General features: G+C 36.3%; 1 protein-coding gene across 6 annotated transcripts in view; it reads right to left on the reverse strand.

The window, feature by feature from the left end:
* LOC106883330 (proprotein convertase subtilisin/kexin type 4) overlaps positions 1 to 18,629 on the reverse strand; it is a 154,347-nt gene that overhangs the window by 64,048 nt on the left and 71,670 nt on the right. For 3 of the 6 annotated variants that reach the window (XM_052966058.2, XM_052966059.2, XM_052966057.2), the window contains exons 4-8: positions 18,258 to 18,356; positions 14,152 to 14,286; positions 8,113 to 8,189; positions 5,055 to 5,143; positions 1,252 to 1,424 (exon numbers count right to left, since the gene is read on the reverse strand). In XM_052966058.2, the coding sequence (XP_052822018.1) occupies positions 1,252 to 1,424; positions 5,055 to 5,143; positions 8,113 to 8,189; positions 14,152 to 14,286; positions 18,258 to 18,356 (573 nt within the window). Of the gene's footprint in view, positions 1 to 1,038; positions 1,425 to 5,054; positions 5,144 to 8,112; positions 8,190 to 14,151; positions 14,287 to 18,257; positions 18,357 to 18,629 lie in introns of all 6 variants that reach the window. The other 3 variants (XM_089349802.1, XM_089349803.1, XM_089349801.1) reach the window with 1 other exon arrangement.

Here is an 18,629-nt window from a genome sequence, read left to right on the forward strand (position 1 = left end):
GTTACAATATTTCTGCTGAAATACACTACTTTTGTTTCACTTAAATGAAGAATTTAGTAAAATAAGAGTCATTATTAAGCTGGTATTTGGAACATAAACTGAAATAATATTTTGTTGGCATGTCCTAATTTAGACCATTTTAAAACAGGAAGTTTGTGTCACAGAATCAGGAGCAGTTTCAGCTGGGTTGGTATCAAAAGGATTAAGAATCTCATGTAATCAAAAACAACATGAAAGTGGGATGGGAAGGGAATGGTAACAGATTTAGAAAAAGCTACTGCAAAATCTACAAGATAAACACACTTTCGTTTAAGAAAAAGTTCCAGAATGTAGGGAAGTGTTATCTGCAACATAAATAACAGTGTATCTGGGTCATTACTAAATATTCAATGTAGCTTTTATTTTAGAAAAGAGATGATCAGAGGTTATCAAGTAAACTATTCTCATAATTTCTTTCATTACATATTTATTTGATATCAAACCTAGTTTAAAGTATTTTTAAGACAATTAAAATTCTTTACAATTTAGTGTAAGAATACTGTATTTTCTGGCTGGCATACAAGGGATCTCTTCAATTTTGCTCACAAATTTTTTAATTATTTTTTTTTTAACTAAACAGTTTGAAACTTCATATACTAGTGTAATTTCTCATGCTGAACACAGTTTACTTTCAACATTTTTAACAAAATTTTGTATTTTAGAAGTTATTTCATATTAAAGTTGTCATATTTAGGTAATTTTAGCCAATCAACGACATTCAGCTGAAGAAAGCTAGTGCTGTTTGCAATAGTAATTGAAAAGCAACAACTAGGTCATCTCTACAAAATGTCACCACTCTCTTCTATTTTATTTTTGTTTACTGCCTGTGTTGCATATCACATGCTTTGTCTTTTTTTCGAAAAGCAAACAAAGCATGTAGTATTAAACACAGGCAGTAAACAAAAATGAAATAGAACAAAGTGGTGACATTTAGTAGAGATTGATTTGAAAATAATTGTCAGGTATCAAGAAGTTTCTATAGACAGAACATGTACTTACAAATAAGATCACTATATATGTGTGTGTATGTGTGTAGAAGACATTCATCCAAGGTCCATATATATGGGGCTGAACCTGAGAGTCAGTAGTTGCAAAGTGAATTTCTTTATCATACAGCCACTGTCTATACCTTGCTGTGCTATTACAAAACAAAAAAAAACAAACAAATAAACTGAATTTAAACTTAGTAAAATACTGGAGAATAAAACTAACCTTTTGAATCCCACTAGCAAATGCTTCTCTCGTGAGAGGTCCTGGTCCATCAACAACTTCCCCATTGTCATCGGGGCCCCAACTGGCAGAATATATATCTATATACTGAGGGTTCAAATTTAGTGATGCTGCCTCTACAGCATCAGTTACAAATCCATCCAACATACGTACACCTACAAAATAATAATAAAGCAAGTGTTATTAAAACTACACAATGAAAAATATGAACTTGGTTTCTGCTCGATATGATTAATTAAGTGTAAATACAGAGGTAAATGTTAGTAGGTATACATTAGCTGACCCACCTCCCTTGGGGTTAATAGTTTTATGAGCAGTATGGTGACTCTAAATAGTGCTGGTGGCATGAACAAAAGCACCTAGTACATGCTATGAAGTGGTTGGCATTAGGAAGGGCAATCAGAAATAGAAATCATGCCAAAGCAGACACTGGAGCATGATGCAGTCTTTACAGCCATCAGATCCCATCAAACTGTCCTACCCATGTTAGTGTGGAACATGGATGTTAAATGATGATGATGATGTTACTGCTGTTGATTATGTTAATCTTTTTGTTAGCAGATTTGTATTGAAATATATCCAACTTTATTTCAGTAAATTTTTAAAATAATGGAAAATTTACTCATATAACAGTCATTATTAAACTTTTTGAAGGCGGTGAGCTGGCAGAATCGTTAGCACATTGGGCAAATTGCTTAGTGGCATTTCATTTGTCTTTAGGTTCTGAGTTCAAATTCTGCTGAGGTCAACTTTGCCTTTCATCCTTTCAGGGTTGATAAATTAAGCACCAGTGAAACAATGGGGGTCAATGTAATCGACTAGTCCCCTCCCCCAAAATTTCAAGCCTTGTGCATTTAGTAGAAACTATGCTTGGAACATAAACTAACCTGGAAGATTTTAACTTAGATTATTTTAAAACCAGAGGTTTGTATCATAGAACTAGGGGTGGCTCCATGTGGGTCGGTATCAAAAAAGATAACAATGATAAAGACAACATTTATAAACATTACAGTTAAGAACAAAAATAACAAACATTTCTTCAGCAAGATTTGATAACCCAGTAAGTAGGCAATGAATGAGTTCATTGCTGCTGAGAAAACATTTTTTTCTTTTTTTTCTTTCAAAAGAAAGAGGAACACACAAAATTAATACTTTAATTTCCAGTTTCAAAAGGTGAGGGTGAAGACTTCTAAAAGTTGTTTGACCCACCAACAATAGCAGCCAAATGCTTCTCAAATCCTACCATACCACCTTAAAAAAAAAAAGGGAATAATATATTAAATAATGTAGTCCTAGATACTCTTGTCCTTTATTCTGTTACTGGTTTTAGTCACTGGACTTTAGCCATGTTGGGACATTGCCTTAAAGGTTTTGATCAATCAAATTGACCCCCAGTATTTATTTTAAGTCAAGCGCTTACACTAGCAGTCTCTTTTGGCCAAACTGTTAAGCAACCAGGATGTAAACAAACCAATGTTGGTTGTCAATTGGTGAAGGAGAAACACAAACAAATATGCACATGATGGGATACGATACCCTTTATTTGAATAAAAAAATAAATAATAGTTCAAAGCTGATGCATCCTTGATCATAGGTCTACTGGATTAAAACTGACCTGGGGTTAAACAACAGCATTACCAATATCTGCTATCAATGATACATGCAAAAGAACAATCTGTTGTCTTCTGACTGTCCGATTTGCTTGCTTCTGCTTTGTTCCCGATCAGAAACTATAGGCATAACAAACCAATGGGGATGAGATTGCTATGTTGTCACTCATCTTGAAAAAACAGCAGGTAAATTTTCCTCAAATCACATAGCACCATCTTGGATCAAGAAAGAACACATTAGATAATGTAATGCTACATAAATCTAAATAGCTGGAATGTCCCTGATCATAAATTTTCTCAGTAGAGGCTAAATTTGTCTAAGCATGTGGGTTGCTAGTGGATACTGGCTACTGATGACACTCTAAATTTAGCAATTCTACTGCTGTTGCTGAATACTTTTGGTCTGCTGTTGATATACTTTTGTGTTCTTTAGTACTATATGTCTGTATGGGATGCTTTCTCAAGACAAATACCACAGTTTTGAGGCTTTCTACAGCATATCCACAAAAAGTAAAATATACTATGCTATTGTAAATTTTCTCAATCTAGACTAACCCAGGGTTCACTGCTGCTGCCGCCACCACCACCACCAACATCAAGCATATAGATTGGTTTATCTAAATACTTTCAAATAACATTGTTTATTGAATTCAACGCTGAGTTGTTCAAAAATGTAAATATAAATAACTGGACAACAAAAGCATCAGCAGCACTATTACCAACAATAACAAAGACACCACCATCGCTACCACTACCACCACCACCACCACCACCACCAATCACTGTCACTATCATTGCTGCTACCACCACCACCACTAACATCTACACACAAGTTTAACTACATAACTGAGATATTTTAAAAATCAGAATTGTTCTCCAAACAATGGAATAATATGATTTGGAAAATAATAACTTCAATATGGAATACAATAGAGAGATAAGGGTAGATTAGTGGTTAATGGTAGGGTAGGTAGGTTCTGAAAGTAAGGCAGGTGATGGATAGAGAGGGCCTGGGGATGACTAGTAGTGATTTGAAGTCGAGTGGGTTGGTACAGAATAATTATTGGTGGTAACCGGTAGTAAGGTGGCTAAGTGGAGCATATCAGCAACTTGCCCTGGGTATGACATTAAACTGCATTTGGTGGTGAGGCTCCAGTTTGGGAGGTCTGGAGTTGTGGGGAGTATGGTGTCACCCCTGAATTATTGGTGTCTATTCTATCATTCTACTTTTGCCAAACTGCTAAGTTACAGGAATGTAAACAAACCAACACTGGTTGTCAAGCAGATGTGGGTCACAAACACAAACCAAAGACACATACATTCATGTGTGTGTGTGTGTGTGTGTATGTATTGGCACCTGTGCCCAGCGTCGCCTTCCTGGCACGTGTAAAGACATTCGAGCAAAATCGTTTCCAGTGCCGCTGGATTGGCTCCTGTGCAGGTGGCATGTGAAATACACCATTTCGAGCGTGGCCGTTGCCAGTACTGCCTGACTGGTCTTCATGCCGGTGGCACGTAAAAGCACCCGCTACACTCTCGGAGTGGTTGGCGTTAGGAAGGGCATCCAGCTGTAGAAACTCTGCCAAATCAGATTGGAGCCTGGTGTAGCCATCTGGTTCACCAGTCCTCAGTCAAATCGTCCAACCCATGCTAGCATGGAAAGTGGACGTTAAACAATGATGATCATGATGATATATATATATATATATATATACATATATATATATATATATATATATATATATATATATGTGATGGCTTTCTTTCAGTTTCCATCTACTGGACTAACTCACAAGGCTTTGATTCATCTGGAGCTATAGTGAAAGACATTTGCCAAAGGTGCCATGCAGTGGACTGAACCTGGAACCATGTGGTTGGGAAATAAATTTCTTACCATACGTCCATGCCTATACATGTAACTACAAACTATGAAATACTTCAAAAAAGGGAAGAACACACTGAATAAATGTAGTCCTAGATATACTGACTGGAAAAAACAAAAACTAACAACAACAGCGAAGAAATTTTATTTTATTAAGATTAGATGATTGACCTGACATGCGGATATCTACAGAAGCAGACTGAGACGAGATGGTGGATGACTGAAAAGGGAGAAAAACTAATGAGATAATTAGAGAGATAACAGGATATTATGAAAATAGAAAATAAGCTTACCTCCTATACGTGCATTATATGCTACACCAATCCCACAAATTTTGTTATCTGCTTCAGCAGCTACTTCTCCGGCACATCGTGTTCCATGTCTGAAGAAAAATAAAAGGAGATAAGATAGCAGTTATACTATCACTGATTCATTCAGTCATTCAATACCTACACACACCATACCACCACAAATAACCACCGCCATCTTACTACCACTACTGTGATCACCACCAATGCAAATAACCACTGCCACTACCACCACTGCTACAATCGCCATAGCTGCCATCGTCACCACCACTGTAATCCTTATCACCACCTATCATCATCATCATCATTGTCATCACTAATATCAGTACTGTGAGCCAAAAGTAATGGTGTAGCTATATGTGATGCCTTGACTTGTTAGAAAGATCAGTCAAATTCTACTCAAAAAAGGCTATCATAATAAAAAAGACGCCAGGGATAATATAGTCCTAGATACACTATCCATGAAAGTAAGATGTATAGTAATGGGTGGAATGCTTTAATCATAATTATGCATGATCAAAGTTGAGCAAGGGTTAAAATGCTATTACTCATACTGCAGCAATCACCATCATCTCCATGGCCAATAAGGGGAGTAGGGTCAGTTGGTACGTTGATCCATAGTCCAAGGAGTCTAGGGGTGGTTGTGAGGCACCTATATCTTCCTCATTGTCATTTTAATATCCACTTTTCCACGCTTGCATAGGTTGGATGGAGTTTATTGAGGCGGGTTTTCTAATGCCAGACGCCCTTCCTGTTGTCAACCCTTAGCTGTTTCCAAGCAACATATTTCCCCATGGCCAGACATATTTTTGCAGAATATTGGAAATGAATGACATTCATTTACAACATTACAGGATGCCAAGACAAGGAGAACACAAACAAGCACACAATCACACATACATGTATATATATGTACATATGTAGATGTGTGTGTAAGTGTGCGTGCACACATGTGCCTGTGTGTGTGTGTGTGTGTGTGTGTGTGTGTGTGTATATATATATATATATATATATATACATGATGGACTTCGTTCAGTTTCCATCAATGAAATCCACTCACAAGGCTTTGGTTGGCCTAGGGCTATAGTAGAAAACACATGCCCAATGTGCCACACAGTGGGATTGAACCCAAAACCATGTGGTTGAAAAGCAAACTTACTAATCCATGCCTATAAAAAAAAGAAGAAAAACACCTCAGTGGTACCACCACCAGCTTGAATTTTAGGGAGACCCAACCCCATCAACCCCATCTCTCTCTCTCTCTCTCTCTTTCTGAGGAATAAAAGTGGTTTCATTTTGTCTTGTAAAATTTCTTTCAGAATCTATGTCCATTTCAACCTCACAAGCATCATCATTACTACTACTATCGTCATCACCACTATTACTATTGTCATCACCACTATCATAATCACAATAATCATTACCATCACCCCCCCACCCGTCATCACCCTCCCCTCACCACTACTATTATGATGATTATCACCATCACCACTCTCACCATCATGATTACACTATAAGCACCACCATGATCACTGTCATCATCATGAACACCACTACCTCTATCATCATGATCATATCCTCAACACCACCACCACCACCATTGCTATCACTATCATTATCACCAGCCCACAACTTCCACCATGAGTGTCATCCTTATCACCCCCACCAACACCTCCATTATCATCATCATTACCACAGTCATGCTCATGAATATTATTACCTAATATAGCTCAGAATATATAATCTAAGTCCTATAAGTATATAAACCAGGCAGTATATCAATCACATGCATGTATGCCATACAGCATGTCATATGACATGCATATCACATCTTACAGTATATAAAAAAAGACATGTGGCATATATATGCCAGATGATGTGTGGGGAGAAGGGCATGTGGTCAGTGTGCTGCATTCATGATTGCAAGATCATGCTTCTGATCCCTGGATCAAGCAATGCATTGGATTCTTGAGCAAAACACTTCATTTCATTTTACTCTGTGATCACTTTGACATTTGACATGTGACGCTTTGTGCACTTGTACAGACTATGTCGATTTGATGGACAACTATATTTTGTAGTCATTATCGGTAATCTATTTCCAAAATGCTTCAGTAGCTCTACTTTGCATTGCTTGCAAACTTACATGTACTGTGATCATTAAAGTGCAACAATCTCCACAATAACTAGCCTTCAATTTCATTTTCTGTTCCTAGATTAATCGGAAACAGATTGCTGTGCTACTCATAAACCTTCCATGTAGTTCAATTATTTGTTGAAAAAAATACCACCAAAGCAACTTAAACCAAAGGACGGGTGCGTTTGCTAGTATGTATGTATATATATATATATATATATATATATATATATATATATATATATATATATATATATATGTATGTATTACTTAGATGGTATACAAACCAGTACATAAGTTTGATAGCATACTTTTAATTTTTGACTTGTTTTATTCACTGGAGTGTGACCATGCTGGGGCACCAACTTGAAGGGTTTTAGTTGAACAAATCAACCCTAGTACTTCATTTTTTGATTTTTAAAGTTTGTTAGCCTCTTTTCACTGAACTGCTAAGTTATTAGGACTTAAACAAACCAACATCACTTCTCAAGCAGTGTCTGCTACTACAACCTTGAGACAACCAAAAACTTGTGTGTGGATTTTGTAGATGGAAATTGAAAGAAACCCATCCTATATGTGTGTGTGAGTGTGTTTCTAAGTCTGCCTCTCACTACTGCTTGACAACAAGTGTTGGTGTGTTTACATTCCTGTAATGGCAAAAAGAACCAATAGAATTAGTACCAGGTTTAAAAAAAAAATGCACCAGGGGTCAATTTGTTCAACTAAAATTTTTTAAGGCAGTGTGCCAGCAGTTCAATGACTGAAAAAGCTAAAAGATAAAAGATACACACACACACACACACACACACATGACGGGCTTCTTTCAGTTTCTGTCTGTGTCTCAATATATATATCTACAATCTCACATACTACAAAATCTTTCTTCTTCAATGGAACAAAACATACCTGTTCTCATTTGTAGAATCATATCGTGGTGTAGGATCAGGATCTTTTCCATTCACATCGTAACTTGCTCTAGGATCCTGGAAACAGATGGAAAATAGACAAAAATGATGGATCTGACTCCAAAGTAATAAAAATCAATTTAGCCATGAAGTTCCTCCCACTCCCCACAAGCACCTTTATATGATTGTTGAACATGCTAGAAATGGTAGCTAAAAATTTGGTGCTTTTTGGTCAGGTTGCAATGCTATGTCCAAACCCTCACCTCATTCACACTTTTGTGTATAGTTTAACCTGTGAGCATTTAAACAGGCCAGGTCCAGCTCAAATAATCTATTTGTTTTATGTTTAAACCAATCAAATTCAGCTGTTTATGCCAACCCTACAATGTCATTCTAAAAATATACAATCACATCAGCAAAACCTTGAAGCTAAAATATAATGCATGATTAATTGAAAATGATGTGAATAAATAAACATTACTTTGACAGAGTAATCTGATTATTAAAGGGTTAAAGAGGATTGGGCTTGGCAAAGCTAGTTTCTCTTGGGCCCACAATGTTATGCTTTCTCCAGCAGGATGGCTGGGTTAAGGGGAGTCAAATAATGTTTAATAAAGCATTACGGGCACAGCCCAGTGTTCTTGAGCAAGACACTTTATTTCACATTGCTTCAGTTTACTTGTGACATCATGATAACATCGGTGTGGAGAGGGGAGGTAGGTATGCATGGGCAACTGCTGGTCTTCCACAAATAACCTTGCCCAGACTTGTGCCTTGGAGGGGAACTTTCTAGGTGCAACCCCATGGTCATTCATGACTGAAGGGGGTCTTTACTCTTTACAGGCACAGACATGGTTGTGTGGTAAGAGGTTTGCTTCCCAGTCTTTGGTTCAGTGTCACTGTTTGACACATCGGGCTAGTGTCTTCCACTGTAGCCTCGGGTTAACTAAAACTTTGTGAGTGGATTTGGCAGAGGGAAACTGCAAAAAGCTCATTGTGTGTGTGTATGTCAGTGTGTCCGTGTTTGTCCCCACCACCACTGCTTGACAACCATTGTTGATGTATTAACATCCCCGTAACTTAGCAGTTTGATAAAAGAGACTGATAGAATAAGTACCAAGCTTAAAAAAATAAATAAGTAACAGGGTTGATTTGTTCAACTAAAAAGATTCCTCAAGATGGTGCCCCAGCATGGCCACAATCCAATGACAAACAATAATAAGGTTAAAAGACAAACATAATGTGTTTTAGTAGATCCACTATATTATGTTAAGCAATTCACCAGATTGTGTAATATACAATACAAGCTCTCCCTATTGAGTGTGTCTACATATGTGTATTCACCGAAATACAATTTATTCACTCGGTCATGATGAGATGACAGGTAGGTTGCATGTAGTGTAGTTTAATCACAGTTTATATTCATGGTTATATGTTTTCCTGCAAGTCAAATGATTTATCTGCCCTATCTGTTATTGAAACAGTTGTAACCTAAGAGTGTGGTGGTGGCACTTCATCGGTTACATTAATGAGGGTTCCAGTTAATGCAATCAAAAGAACAATCTGTTCGTGAAATTAATGTGAAAGTGGCTGAGCACTCCACAGACATGTGTACGCTTAATGTAGTTCTCAGGGACATACAGTGTATCACAGAATATAACAAGGCTGGCAATTTGAAATACAGGTACAACTCATTTTTGCTAGCTGAGTGAACTGGAGCAACATAAAATAAAGTGTCTTGTGCAAAGACAATGAGTCACTGGGTATTGAATTCATGACCTTACGATTGTGAGTCAAATACCCTAACCATTAAGCCATACACTTTCACTAACCTAAGCATAAATGTACCGTAAAAACCCATGTAATTTGCACACCTGTGTAATTTACGCAGGTGATTTTCAGGATAAAATTTGTTAAAAAAAGCTACTTATGTAAAATTCTCACCTAAAAGTTTTGAGAATTGCCAATATAGCCAGGCGAAAAAGGTTTTCAATTTAGTTGTATTTAGCATAATTTCACTTACTTCTGATTAGATTTTATAAAATTTTCATTAAATAAAAATAATTTCAGTTTAACAAGTATCACATTGAAAGCTATTAAATTACAAAGTGTTCATATTGTTTATAATAAACTTTATATTACATTTCTTGCCCACAAGAGATTATGTCTGATCTTTAGCATACTGCTGTAGGTCTTCTCAAATCACGATCACAGGAAAAGTTGATGAGAATTACCAGCAAAAGCAAAGCTGATAAATATGCACAGGTGTTGCAAATTAAGTTTAATTACCAATAAACATCAGCTTGGATGACAGTGTTCTAACAATACATCCAGGTTAAGTTGGATAATAGTTTTGAAATGGAACAGATGCAAATATAGAGTAAACATTCCATGGTCATGAAAAAACTCATTATATGGCAACAGTTATTTGTTATGTTGATGGTGCCAAATTACCCCATTTACTGTATTTGCCAGCATATAAGACCACTAGCTTTAGATACACCCTAAGACCACTAACATAAGATACACCCTAACTTTAAAGTATATTTTGCAGAAAAACAAATTAAATCTGTTTCATCGTACATTTGGTATCCCATCCATAATATGGTTGCATTAGTTGCATGGCAATTTTCCATCATCTTTAAGAATAAAAAAAGCATGTCTTATACACTAATAGTACTAATATTTAAGAGGAACATGAAGGCACACAGCTTAGTGGTTAGAATACTCAGCTCACAATCGTAAGGTCATGGGTTTGATTTCCAGAGGCACATTATTTATTTTCTAAGGTGGTAAGCTGGTAGAATTGTTAGCACACCAGGCAAAATGCTGGTTGTATTTTGTCTGCTTTTTACTTCCTGAATTTAAATTCCACCAAGGATGACTTTATCTTCCATCCTTTTGGGGTTGTACTAGTTGAACACTGGGGTCAATCCGATTGACTTACCCCTTCCCCAAAATTGCTGGCCTTGCACCAAAACTTGAAAGAAATATTTAAGGGGAACATGACTTACTCCGCTGTCAATATGATTGCCTGCAGATCAGTTTGAAAAATGGAAGAATAACTGGACTCATTTTTTTTATCATATATGCTGGACTATTTATCTCACCTTAGGAGCAATGTACCCTCTAATTTTCTGCTGTGGGTGTACTTGGAAATTTGCTTGAGTGCAAGCTTTGTTCACAGCATCATCGATTAACATCCATTCTCTAATGCATGCATAAGTCATATGGAATTTGTCGACATAGATTTTTCTCCTGTTGGATGCCCTTCCTGTCATCAACCTGTACCCGTTTCCAAGTGTCTTCCACAGTAACTCAAGGTTAACAAAAGCCCTGTGAGTAGATTTGGTAGATTAGAAACTGAAAGAAGCCCATCATGTATGTGTGTGAGTCTGTGTGTGTCTTTATGTTTGTCCTGCACTGCTACTTGACAACTGGTGTTGGTTTGTTTCTATTCCTGTAGCTTGGTTCAGCAATAAGAAACCGATAGATTAAGTTCCAGACTTATTAAAAAAAAGTACTAGGGTCAATTTGTCCACCTAAAACCCCTAAGGCAGTGCTCCAGCATGACCGCAGTCTAAAGATATGTATATATGCATGTGTGTTTGTGTGTGTGTGTGTATATATATATATATATATATATATATATATATATATATATATACAGACACACGGCAATCATTATTGTTGTTTTAAAGGTGTAAGCTATTAACTATTTTATCAATTTTTCAATAAACTTAACACAAACACTTCCATTATTTTTCTCACATCTGGCAGCTTTCCTTCATGTTACAGGATCAATGCTGTAATACTGTAGTAATAATAGACATCACTGGTTCTTATATTGTTTCTATTCTTTTTTTTTTTAGTTCTTCCATTCTATATTTGCATCAGACTCTAATAGTCTGACTTGTCTGTGCAGAAGTGGCTGAGACATTTCCATTATTTCCAAGATAACTCAATTTGTACAGTTGGAGGAGAGAGGAAAGGATTCTACAGATTTGATCTTGTAACCCTGATGTGCAAAAGTTTTTATCACTGACTAGCAGAAATACCCGGCGTTGCCCGGGTTAAAGAGAATAATGAACTCTAAAAATGCCGTCTAGACTACGCATCATCTTTATATATAGAGATGTATATACACACACGCACCCAAACACACGTATATATTATGTATATCAATATAAATATATGAAAGTCAATGAAGTTTCGTAAAAGAAGGTGATCATGTACATACTTTCTTGCTGTTGTGATTATAACACCTCATTGTAAACTATGTTCCTTGTTTTCCCTTGTGGAGCATATACAAATAGGTTTTTTGTTGCTGCCCACTCTTGAGCAGCCAACATACAGTTGTCCATGTGAGAAGCAGGGCTCTTCCAAGAGAAGACCAGCTACAGACAGTGTTTGACCCTGATATTTGTTTATGGACATGGCAAAAGTCACACGAAGGGGGAATTGTAGTCTTCTGAATGTAAACGGAATGTCTGCTCCTGATGGAGTAAGAGGAATTATTGGAATAAAGACGTCATCCCCTTTTGCACATCCAGAAAGAATGGTAGCCTCGATAATGTGTGACATCATTTTCTAAATAATGCTCATCTGTTATGTTCGGGTTAAAATTTCATCAACATCAAAAATATATGAATTTTCATGGGAGTTATGGCCGTTATGCAAAGAATATAATTTCCAAATTTCATAAAGATCCATTCAGTACTTTTGACGTAGTTTTGGATAAGAAAACAAATGACTAATGTGTGTGTTTGTGTGCATGTGTATGTGTGTGTGATGGGTGTATATATGTATAGATATCTGTATGCATGTATATATGTATATATGTGTACATATTACATGTACATCTATATATATATATATACATCTACACATATGTATACATATACATGTATGTATAGATCTATATATATATACATATACGTGTACATCTATATGTATACATATACATCTCTCTCTCTCTCTCTCTTTCTCTCTCTCTGAAAGTATCTGTCATTACAGTATCGAAATGGTGTACATATACATGTATATGTATACATATACATCTCTCTCTCTCTCTCTTTCTGTCTCTCTCTTTCTCTCTCTGTGAAAGTATCTGTCACTACAGTATCGAAATGTGATTGTTTCAGTTAGTGGAATAGTTTCATTTTTAAAGTGAAAGTATTTGACATGAGTGTTTTTGTTTCACTTTTGACACGTAATACTTAAATAGTGGAGGAGATATTATGTTGCCGTGTGCTCGAACTCTGCAAGAAGTTAATTATTTTTTTTGACTAAAACACAACTGGAACCCTAAGTAAGGCATGTGTAAAATTTGAATGAAATTGGTTGCGTAGTTCTCGAGTTTTAGGGATTCACACAGACAGGCAGACAGACAGACAGACAGACACACATTCTCATTTTTATATATATAGATGATATCAGTCACTAAAACTTCAAGTAATTTTTTTCCTGGTACCAAAGGTAGCAATACTACAGATTGAGTAACCATGTGAAGGTTCTGTCATTGGCTCACAGTCATGCTTGTGGTAGTGAAAAATGAATCGATTGTTTTAAAGATTTTTTTCTTTTTACTGGTATAGGCACAGGTGTTGTTGGCTGTGTGGTAAGAAGCTTACTTCCCAACCCCATGGTTCTGGGTTCACTCCCACTGCAAATTACAACTATAACCTTAGGAAGACCAAAGCCTTGTAAGTGGATTTGATAGACAAAAACTCAAAGAAGCTCATCCAATCGCCTGTCATATACATATATTTGAAGTGTGCATATATGTGTGTGTGTGTGTGTGTGTGTGTGTGTGTGTGTGTGTGTGTGTGTATATATATATATATAAAATCATACACATAATGAAGAATTTAGTAAATAACTCTATCATTGTTAAGCTGGGCATCTGGGAAAATAACATGAAGCTTTGATGAAAGATTCTAATTTAAAATACTTCAAGAGAGGAAATTTGTATCATAGGCTCAAGAGTGATATCAGATGGGTTAGTATCAAAATGGTTATGATAATGTCAATTTCTTACATAATTTTTTTTCAGATCTGGGTGATCCTTTTCAATACCATCGTCCAGTATAGAAATCACAATTCCTTTACCAGTGTATCCCATCTGCCATGCAGGCATCACATTCATGTCGTACCCTCCATGTCCGCCACCATGCTGCAAAGGCAAAAGGAGAAAAGCTTGTTAATCATTTTTTTTTTGCAAAAAGATACAAATAAGCTAATTAATATTTTAGTTTTGTCAAGTATATTACTTATTTCATTCTTTTATATATATCAGTCACTTGACTGTGCCCATTCTGGAGGACTACTTTAAAGGGTTTTAATCAAAGAAATCGACTGAGGACTGGTGAAACCGGATGGCGACACCAGGCTCCAATCTGCCAAATTAGATTGGAGCCTGGTGTTGCCATCCGGTTTCACCAGTCCTCAGTCAAATCGTCCAACCCATGCTAGCATGGAAAGCGGACGTTAAATGATGATGATGATGATGATGATGATGATGAAATCGACCCCAGGACTTATTCTTTGTAAGCCTAGTGCTTATTCTATAGGTCTCTTTTACTGAATCACAGGGACACAAACGCACCACCATCGATTGTCAAGTGATGGCGGGGAACAAACACACACACACACACACACACACATATATATATATATATGATGGGCTACTTTCAGTTTCTGTCAACCCAAGACTACAGTAGAAGACACTTCTTACCACACAGCCATACCTGCACCTATTTATTCACATTGTTTTGAATTCATCATGCATTATCTCATAGCTTCAAGATTTCAATGGTGTGTTTTTATGTTTTTAGAATGACAGCACTGTTCGACCGTGATCGTTGCCAGAGCAGCTGTCTGGCTTCCGTGATGGTGGCATGTAAATAGCACCATTTGAGTGTGATCGTTACCAGCATCACCTTCCTGGCACTTGTGCTGGTGGCAAGTGAAAAGACATTTGAGCGAGATCATTGCCAGTGCAGCTGGATTGGCTCCTGTGCAGGTGGCACATAAAATACACCATTTTGAGCGTGGCCATTGCCAGTACCGCCTGACTGGCCTTCGTGCCGGCTGCACGTAATAGCAACCACTACACTCTCGGAGTGGTTGGCGTTAGGAAGGGCATCCAGCTGTAGAAACTCTGCCAAATCAGATTGGAGCCTGACGTAGCCATCTGGTTCACCAGTCCTCAGTCAAATCGTCCAACCCATGCTAGCATGGAAAGCGGACGTTAAACAATGATGATGATGAATGACACTGTAGGGTATGTGTGAGAACTTGGACTTGATTAGTTTTAACACAAGACAGGCAGAATATTTAGGCCAGATATGACTGGATTAAATGCTAAAGGATTAACCAGCCCATTTAAATTTCATTCCTATAAACAATCACTTATTAAACTCCAAGTCACATCTGTTAAAATGCTTTAGTAATAGGATACCTGGCACCAAGAAGTAATGCAGTGGGATTAGGATTAAGCCCAAGGTCATTTGGTTAGAAAGTAAACATTTTTAACTATACAGGCACAGTTGGATTTTAAGACAGATTGTAAGAACCCTAGTGGTCTATCATAACTAATGACAAAGCAATCCCTGTAGAAGTATATTTATTTTCTCAGCAAGAACCTCCACACCATTAAACTAAGACAATGTGGGCTTCTTTACATGGCCAGTCAACCTACTAAAAATAATAGCTAAATGTCTCTCATGAGACTTAAGAAAACAGAAGGATACATTGACTAACAGTGTCTGAATACACTATATGTAAAAAAAAAAAAAAAAGAAAAAAACGAGCAGGCTGGTTATTTCTAGAATGTCTTTGATCACATGCCTAGACCATCAGGGCTAACCAGGGGTTAAACAATAATAGCATCACTAAATCAAGTACTAATGATAGAAATGTGTCTACTTATATTACTGCTTAGGGAAGAAGGTCGTAAGTTTTGTTAAAAGGCCAGGATAATTCTGCAAATAACATATCTTTTCTTAAATCTAAAACTGCACTATTTGCCAACATATCTTGTACAAATAAAAGGAAACATTTTTTTTACTTGCATCAAGTCACGGAATATAATGTTTTCTCAAATATCTATACAACATAACTGTTTATATAAGCCAGGCAATGTAGCTCACGACACATTTGACTACATTTTTTGTTTTTCTTTTCCAATAAGCTTTGCAAATACATTTGAAATTTAATTATAGACACACCACAAGTGAAGTATTCAAGTGCTGAATATAGTATTTGTAAATAAATGTATTTAGAGCAAATGATTAATGGCTGCTCCACCTTCTTACATTTATTTATAAGTTAATTTATGAGCTTTATACACACACACACACACACATATATATATATATATATATATATATATATATATGTATGTGTATATGTATGTATGTGTATATGTATGTATGTGTGTATATGTATGTATGTGTGTATATGTATGTATGTGTGTATATGTATGTATGTGTGTATATGTATGTATGTGTGTATATGTATATATGTATATATGTGTATATATGTATGTATATATGTATGTATATGTATGTAAATATGTATATTTTTATTTATATATATATATATATATATATATATATATAAATAAAAATATACATATTTACATACATATACATACATATATACATACATATATACACATATATACATATATACATATACACACATACATACATATACACACATACATACATATACACACATACATACATATACACACATACATACATATACACATACATACATATACACATACATATATATATATATATATATATATATATATATACATACATATATACATATACACATATATATACATATACACACATATATATATATACATATACATACACACACACACACACACACACACACACACACATATATATATATATACACACACACACACATACATATATATATAAACCACAAATCCCTTCAGGTAGATGGCCTTACTTGATCTGTAGAAAAGGCGTAGGTAGAAACTCCATAAGATGTACCCAGTGTAAGAGGTGCAGCAATATCAAAGGAAGGTTAACTGGAAAGATAGACCCAGGAAGACCTGTGAACATTAGGCCTCACCGAGGCAATGACTAGTGACCGAGACCTTTGGAAATATGCTGTGCTTGAAAGGACCCAGCAAGCCAAGTGAGATCATAACTCGTGGCCTATGCCAGTAGTGTAACCACTTATGCACACCTTTTTTTCATTGCGCACAAAACTCTGCTTGTGAAGACCTGTTGAAGTAAGTGAAATAAAAATAAATTCGCTGACATGGCTGATGACAGCACCGTTGGAAAATGCAACGCTATGAGACAGTCTCATAGCGTTGCATTTTCCAACGGTTTCTTCAAATAAGATATGTAGCAATCTTCTCTACCCGCAGTTGTCACATTCGGTTAAAAGGTCTTGCGGTTAAGTTGGGTCTTATGAATTTCCCTGAAGAGAAGATTACATCTTTATCAACATCACTCATGTGTCAATTTGTTCAACTAAACCTATCAAGGCAGTCAGTACCCCAGCATGGCTGCAGTCCAATGACTGAAACAACCAAAAGGTTATATGTATGTATGTATGTATGTGTGTGAGAGAGAGAGAGAGAGAGAGAGAGAGAGAGAGAGAGGGAGAGAGAGAGAGAGGGAGGGAGAGAGAGAGAGAGAGAGAAAGGGAGAGAGAGAAAGAAAGAGAGAGAGAGAAAGAGAGGGGTGGTCTGATCCTGTTGGGCTCATGATCATTAAGTCATGGGTTTGATTTCTGAACCAGATAGTGCGTCATATTCTTAAATCAAAGCACTTCGTTTCATATTACTCTATCAAGCTGAAAAAAAAAACCAAAAACAAAAAAGAGTGCCAGCCTAATATTGGTTCAGCCCTTCCTCCCTCCAGGTGTCACATCTTTAATGTTTTGCTGGATCAAGGTGTGAGGGGGCTGAGAGGGTGTCTGTGTTTGTTCATGACTACGCGGACATCTAAAAAAAATTAATGAAACCATGATACATGCTACCAAGTTATACTCGATTCTAAGAGACAACAACAGTTTATATAAGCTCACTGTAGCTTAACTATTTTTTGATAGTTTTAAGGGAAAAGGTTATTTACTTACAAAGTACCACTGTTGAGGGAAGAAAGGGTCATTAATATCCTCTACTGCAAAATCCCGTTTTGTGCGTCGTTTGGCATATTGTTGTTCGAACCATATTACCTGCAAAATATGAATGAAATTATGTATATTAAATTACGCATCTTAACTCTCTTGGGACACCCACGCCAATTGATTGGCCCAAGTGATACAAGCTGAAAAGACTTTGAGGCCAATCGATTGGCCTAATGAAACCAAAGTTTTGAAGTGTAATAGCCAATCAGAGATTGTCTTTCAGTAGATATAATATATGCTTGGAAATGGATGTGTGGCATTCACTCAAATAATTATATACTTACTATATATATATATATATATATATATATATATATATAT

This window comes from Octopus bimaculoides, chromosome 3, assembly GCF_046866305.1.
Source record: "Octopus bimaculoides isolate indiv1 chromosome 3, ASM4686630v1, whole genome shotgun sequence".
Lineage (NCBI taxonomy): Eukaryota > Metazoa > Mollusca > Cephalopoda > Octopoda > Octopodidae > Octopus > Octopus bimaculoides.